Source organism: Myotis lucifugus, unplaced genomic scaffold (genome assembly GCF_000147115.1).
Source record: "Myotis lucifugus unplaced genomic scaffold, Myoluc2.0 scaffold_159, whole genome shotgun sequence".
Lineage (NCBI taxonomy): Eukaryota > Metazoa > Chordata > Mammalia > Chiroptera > Vespertilionidae > Myotis > Myotis lucifugus.
Window position 1 is genome coordinate 3,051,166 of NW_005871207.1, and position 7,674 is coordinate 3,058,839.

Below are 7,674 nucleotides of genomic sequence, written 5' to 3' on the forward strand. Positions count from 1 at the left end.
TATGCCCATTAGAGCCTCTTGTCTATTTCATTAGAATTGGTCTCTGTTTTTTTGTAGTTTCTACTTTTACTTAGCTCACAAGTAGGGCGCAGCGCACAAAGAGTCTTGCACTGGGGGAGCGGTGAGGAGGTGGAAAGGGGTTCCCTCAGCCAACCTGCACCTCTCCAATCTGGGAGCCTCAGGGGAGCCCTCTCCAATCCGGGAGTTTCTGTCTGTCTTTGCAATCATATGAGCGAATGTCTGAGACCCCCAATCCAGTTTGGTTTGTTGCTCACAGAATAATAGAGGCATTTTTTCCCTTTGCTTCACTGGTGGAGATTTCCTGGAGTTATAGGATATCTTCCCTTTAAGTTTTCCTAGATGCTCTGATTTTACTTATGTCTCTCACCTTTGCTTTCCCTCCATCCCCCACCGCAACAGCAATTTGCTCCAGGCTCACTTTGCTCTAGCGCAGTGGTTCTCAACCTTCTGGCCCTTTAAATACAGTTCCTCATGTTGTGACTCAACCATAAAATTATTTTCGTTGCTACTTCATAACTGTAATGTTGCTACTGTTATGAATCTTAATGTAAATATCTGATATGCAGGATGGTCTTAGGCGACCCCTGTGAAAGGGTCATTCGACCGCCAAAGGGGTCGCGACCCACAGGTTGAGAACCGCTGCTCTAGTGTCCAGAGATCCTTCTGCCACCAGAACTATGATTCCCAGCATTCGTGGTGCTCCCCACACTCTGGGTTTTCTCCGACTGAGGGATCTATGTCCCCCCAAGCCACTGGCTCTCCTGCTCTGCATTCCGTCCAGTGACCGAGGGAGCCATGTCTCCCCAAGGGAACGACCGAGGGAGTGACTGAGGGAGCCACGTCCCCTGAAGCTGCCAGCTCTCCCACTCTGCTCTGTGTATGCAAATTACCTGCCATCTTTGTCGTGTTAATTTGCATACTCATGCCTCATTGGTTGGTGGGCATGGCTGGTGGGTGTGGCTTGAGCGTAGTGGAGGGATGGTTAATTTGCATGTTTATCTTTTATTATATAGGATAACCTGTATTCACATCAATAAAGAATTCTCTATAAATTGTTTAAACTAATTTATTTATGTTGCTCTAAGTAATTGGTCATTACTTTTGTGTTAGAACTTAGGCTTCCTTGAGGAAGGGGCAGTGTTTGTTTAATTAGTTTTTAAAATAGATAACACTGTTAATGGCATAGGCAGTTTGAGATCAGCCATCAGTCTGTTGATTAGCTTACATGATATAATGTGCAATTTTTTGCAGCAAACTATTGTGCTAACATTTAACATGTTTGCATTAGCATATTTAATTCTGCCAATAAAACTAAGACATAGATAACAGTATGTCCCTATTTGCCCTAATTTGAAAAAATAAAAAAATAAAAACGAGGCTTGTGGAGGTTTGATAAATTTCCTAACTTTTGCAGCTAAGATTTAAATGAAACATTCTGACATATAAATCTTTGCTATTTACCATGGTGATATACAATTACCTGAAATACAGGAATAAATTAGCTAGCTGGAGGTGAAAAAATATTTTTGCTATCATGAATAGGAAGAAAATACTCAATTTTTTTGCATTGAATTATTTCTGACTCAATCTAATCATGTTTAGTCCTTAGGGTATGGGTGGAGTCCTCATGTATATGTCTCTCCTAGTTGTTCCAGATGTGTAGGTAGCTGTGGACTCACCTTCTGAAGCAGTGAGCTGCTGTCAGGATCCATGTCTTACTGATCAGGACGCCGCCACAGTGGTGCACGCCATTCAGCTGTAGACTGACTTGCCATGGCCAGTCTCCTTCCTCAGCCTTTGTGCCTCCCACGACTCTCTCTTCAGACAATGATATTAGGTTCGGATGGGCCCCGCATTCTAATGAGAAAAGGGCATTAGTGTTCTGGGAATATCATGATTCATTTACCTTTGGGAGACGTTGCAAGAGTTCATCATTTATGACTTTTATGTATTCTGTCTTTTATGTATTCTTTCCCAGGAAATGCTAGCCCTTCTAAAAGCATGATCAATATGCTATATTTTTAGGGTACTTATGTGACTACTGTTGCCTCTAAACTGAATTTTAGAGAACATTTCTGAACTTAATTGATGTGTCGCTTCAAATTCTGGAACAGCTTCAGAGTTCTCTGGAATTCCTCATGAGCTGGGGTTGGTCATGATAGGTCACTGTTGGGTTCACTAGGAAATTTCCATCTTCTTTGTAGCCTCACTACTCAGACTATTGTCTGTGACCTGCAATATGGGTATCCCTGGGAGCTATTAAAAATGTTGATGCTGTATGGAAACAACCTAAGTGTTTGTCCGTGGATGAATGGATCAAGAAAATGTAGCATGCACGTGTGCACTTGCTACACACACACACACACAAACACACAATGGAATAATGGTATAATATTTAGCCTTAAAAAGAAAAACATTCTGTCATTTGCAATCATATTAATGAACCTTGAATGTGTTATGTTAAGTGCAATGAGCCAGACAAGAAAAACTACTGCATGGTATCACATATGGAATCCTATCTAATAAAAGGGAAACATGGTAATTAGCCGCACCTCCGCTACCCTTCCCATTGGCTAATCAGGGAGATATGCAAATTAACTGCCAACCAAGATGGCGGCCGGCAGCCAGGCAGCTGACGCGAACAGGGAGGCTTGTTTGCTCCAGTGATGGAGGAAGCCAGGTACCCCCCAATCGGCTGTACCCTGAGCGTGACTAGGGGTGGCATTGCAACCTCCCAATCTGCCCTGCTCTGTGCATGACAGGGGACGGCGCCCCAACTCCCCAATCGGCCCTGCTCTGAGCCCGACCAGGGGCTGCACCTAGGGATTGGGCCTGCCCTCTGCCACCTGGGAGCGGGCTTAAGCCAGCAGGTCGTTATCTCCCGAGGGGTCCCAGACTGTGAGAGGGCACAGGCTGGGCTGAGGGACCCCCTCTCCCCCCCGAGTGCACAAATTTTTGTGCACCGGGCCTCTAGTCCTATATAATAAAAGAGAACATTCAAATTAACTGTCCCTCTGCTATGCTCAAGCCACACCCACAAGCCACATCCACAAGCCAATCAGAAGCAGTATGCAAATTAACCCAAATAAGATGGTGGCGGCCACGGAGCTGGAGTGAGCAGGAGGCTTGGGTTGCCCCCGGTGATGGAAGAATCCAAGCTTCCCACCTACCCTGGCCGGCCCTCAGCTCCACTCAAGGCTATAAATTTTTAATTATAGAAAATAAATAAATCCCAGATACCTGCTTCCAGCCAGCCATGGCTTCCACTCAAAGAGGGGCTGGGAGCCTGGGTTGCTGGACCCGGGCTCCGCTCAAGGCTACAAAGTTTCAATTATAGAAGATAAATAAATCCCAGAAAAAAAAGGAGAGTCTGGGAGCTTGGGTCGTTGGGGTGCGTGGCCAGCCTGAAAATGGCCATCAGCCCCTCACCCAGGCCGGCCAGGCATTCCAGTGGGACTCCCCAACCCTGAAGGGGCTGTGAGTAGCCTGAGAACAGCCCTCAGTCCCTCACCCAGGCTGGCCAGGCACCCCAGCGGGACCCCCACCCTGATCCGGGACACCCTTCAGGGCAAACCAGCCAGCCCCCACCTGAGCACGATGCCTCTATCCTACATAATAAAAGGGTAATATGCAAATTGACCCTAACAACAGAATGACTGGGAATGACTAGTCACTATGACACACACTGACCACCAGGGGGCAGATGCTCCAATGCAAGGAGCTGCCCCCTGGTGGTCAGTGCACTCCCACAGGGGAGCTCTGCTCAGCCACAAGCCAGGTTGACGGCTGCCAGCACAGTAGAAGTGCTGGGAGCCTCTCCCGCGTCCTCAGCAGCGCTAAGGATGTTTGACTGCAGCTTAGGCCTGCTTCCAGCTGGCAAGTGGACATCCCTTGAGGGCTCCTGGGCTCCCAGAGGGATGTCTGACTGCCAGCTTAGGCCCATTCCCCCAGGGAGCAGGCCTAAGCCAGCAGGTGAACATTCCCCGAGGAGTCCCAGATTGCAAGAGGGTACAGGCCGGGCTGAGGGACACCCCCGAGTGCACAAATTTTTGTGCACCAGGCCTCTAGTCTTAAATCAAAGTCAAACTCATAGAAACAGAAAATAGAAAGTTGTTGTCAGGGGCTGAGGGGGATGGGGGGAAGAATAAGGAAATTTGGTGAAAGGGTACAGACATTTAGCTATAAGGTGAATATAGTTCGAGGATCTAATGTAAAACCTAGTAATTACAGTTGATAATACTGTATTGCATAATAGAAATGTTCTAAGAGAGTAGATCTTAAATGTTTCACCAAAAAAGGTGGGGGAGGGGTAAATATATGAGGTGATGGAAGTGTTAATTAACTACATAGGGGAATCTTCCAAAGTTTGACATTGTCTAGTTTATATTTCAACTTGCAACTTTATTTGTTAATTATACCTCAAAGCTGAAAAAAGAAAAGAAATATTGACTCTCAGACCCACACTAGGGAACAAATCAGAGACTACATTTCCCCCTTACTTTATTGAGAAATAACTGATCAATATAATTGTATGTTTAAAGTGTACAATGTGATGAATTGATATACATGTGCATTATTGAATAACGAAGATCAAGATAACACATCCATCACCTCACATAGTTAACTCTTTCCTATGTGTGTGTAGTGAGAAAGCTTAAGATCCTGTCATTCTCAAGAATATTTTGTAGATCTAAAGTAATTCCTTTTCAAGTTTCTTTTCAAGTAATTTCTTGAAGATTGATGAGAGTATATCTTAAACATTCTCACCACACACACACAAACAAGGTTTATTTAAAATGTTCAGCTGAAACTAATACAAAATAATATTGAATATGAACTGTAATTAAAATAAAATTAAAAATTTTAAAAAAGAATGAAATCTATACTAATAAAAGACAAAGATGCTAATTGACTGTACCTTCGCTACACCCACCAGCCAATCAGAACGACTATATGCAAATTAACCCAACCAATATGGCGGTTAATTTGCATATACCAGCTGGGAGCGAAGACTGAAGACAACGTAGAAGGAAGCCAAGTGCTGCAGAAGGGAGCAAAGTAGAGGCGGCGGAGGCGGGAGCAGAGCCAGGGCTCTGAGGGTGGCCGGGGTGCGGTGGGCGGCAGGGGCATGGGTGTGGCGGCGGGCGGTGGGAGGCGGGCAAGCAGAATAGGCCCTTGATGTCAGGGAGGGGCGGGACCTGAGCACTTGGCGCAGAGGGATAGGACAGGCTCCATGGGAGGGAACAGAGCGGAGCTGCGCTCACACTCAGCCTCGGACTTCAGTTTCCTGGTGTGTCAGGTGGCCCTTCCTGCCTTCACCGAGTTGAAGGTTCAGCTCAAAAGACTGAGAGCCTCCAGGGTGGTTGGGAAGGCAGTTGTAGGGGGGGCGGTTTGAGGCTGGTGGGAGAGAAGATTGGCTGGAGGTGGGGCAGCAGGGCTCCCAGATTGGCTGGATTCGACAGGGCGGGGTTAACCTTTGAGAGGTGCGAGGGGGAGTGTAAGGGAGTATGCACTCGAGTGTGCCACCGGCCTGCCAGCTTTACTCTTGCAGGCGACTGTGGTGGCGGCAGAGGTTACTACCCGAGCCCAGACGGAGCAGAGGCCAGTGGAGCAGAAGGACATCCCGGCATCCCGATACCAGATGGCGTGGCCCGCGGGTCATGGCCAAAGGGGAGGGCGCTGAGAGCGGTTCCACAATGGGGCTGCTGCCTACAGGCATCCTCCAAGTGGGTGAACGCCAGGCCCAGGGAAGGTGAGAACCTGGCATCTGGTGGAGGGCAAGGGGCAGCAGCATCCGTGGAGCATGCGAGGTGTCGGGGGTGGTGGACATGGCCCTGATGGCAGGCTAGGCCTAGGGGACCCTACACATGCACGATTTAATCTTGCGCTGGGCCTCTAGTAAACAAATAAAAATCTTAAGAGAGCCCATGATCACCGCAATGGCCAAAGCTGAAGTGGGCTGGGGTTGGCCAGTCACTCAGTTCCTCTCAATTCCCATTTGCATGATTTACTTCCTCTGGTTTATTACTAAGAAATTAGAGGTAAATCACCACCACCAATTTCCATTGCTGGACCAGCTCTAAGGTAGTGATACTGTTTCAATATGACAACCATCCAAAGGCTTTTTTTTTTTTTTGTAATGGACTTCTCAGATAGAAAAGGTCTAGACTTCTATTAAGAATATACATGGACTGTGGACTGAAGGGTCCCAGGTTTGATTCCGGTCAAGGGCATGTACTTTGGTTTCGGGCACAACCCCGGTGGGGAGTGTGCAGGAGGCAGCTGATCAATGTTTCTCTCTCATCGATGTTTCTAACTCTCTAACCCTCTCCCTTCCTCTCTGTAAAAAAATCAATAAAATATATATATTTTTAAAAGAAAGAATATACATGGAGCCCTAGCTGGTTTGGCTCAGTGCATAGAGCGTCACCCTGCAGACTGAAAGGTCCCAGGCTTGATTCGGGTCAAGGGCACATGCCTGGGGTTGTGGGCTCGGTCCCCAATAGGGGGCGTGCAAGAGGCAGCCGATCAATGATTCTCTCTCATCATTGATGTTTCTATCTCTCCCTCTCCCTTTCCCTCTGAAATCAATAAATATATATTTTTTAAAAAGAATATACATGGAACATATATTCCTTTGTTGTATCGCCAACCAAATCCTCTAGAAATTTACTTAAGCATATTTTCACTAAAATGAAGAAGCATGAATTAAATATATAATAAAGTTGAACAACACCCATAGAGTAGCATTATCTTATAACATCATTTAAGTATCTGAAATAGGCCAGCTATTGAGGTATATTAAATTACTTTCTGACTACATTTTATCATCAGAGAACTGCTATTTTCTAGTGATTATATTTCAGCTATCCTAGCCAGAGAGTATACAGAATGACAGTGGAAAGTAATGACTTGTCCTTTAGGTTATCAACATAAAACTGGCAGCACATTTTATAATTTTAAAAAATGTATACTTTATAATTAACATAATTCCACAACAAAGCACACTATTCTGGTAGTTAGGAGAAGCCATATAAACGATATTACCCAACATAAATTACAATTCTACAGAAATGCCACCATAGGACCAGGGCAGGAAAAGCTTCCCAAAGCTGCCAAGAAATTTTTCACGAGGCCACACTTGTTACAGATTGGGAGGAATGCCACTGCTACGGTTTCTTTCCTCAAGCAGGGGAAACCTGAATAGCACTCTATCGCCAATGGAATCAGCAGTGTCTTATCTCAACAACATCCCACGTGAGTGAACTAAGAATAAAGGTATCACCTCAATAGACGCAGCTTTGGCAAAGGGCACAACTGACTTGACCACTTACTCTGTATATTCTGGCAAATCATATTTATAGAATAATTTTAAAAGTTACCTTGATTGAACATATTTACTGCTTCCTGGTCATCAATAGCTGGTGTCAAAAAACAAAAAGACTGAGATTAGTACATTAAGGACTATGTGTAATTTTATTGTAATTTCTTAAAGGGTAGCCCTCAGACACTCATAATCAGAAACACTTGGACAGCTGCTAAAATACAGATTCCTCGGCTCCTCATTTAGTAATGACATCACTTCCACCAATGGCTAGACATCTGAAATGGCCTTTTAACTATTTCTTTCTTGTAATTTTCACATCTTATTGG

At 45.4% G+C, this 7,674-nt stretch overlaps 1 protein-coding gene across 1 annotated transcript in view; it reads right to left on the minus strand.

Moving 5' to 3' along the window:
* LOC102420563 (transmembrane protease serine 11D) overlaps window positions 1-7,442 on the minus strand; it is a gene marked incomplete at its 5' end in the record, with an annotated part of 19,344 nt that extends 11,902 nt beyond the window's left edge. The window contains 2 exons of the mRNA XM_014461701.2: window positions 1,701-1,878; window positions 7,404-7,442. Coding sequence (XP_014317187.1) covers window positions 1,701-1,878; window positions 7,404-7,442 — 217 coding nt within the window. The remainder of the gene's footprint in view (window positions 1-1,700; window positions 1,879-7,403) is intronic.
* Window positions 7,443-7,674: the final 232 nt, after the last annotated feature.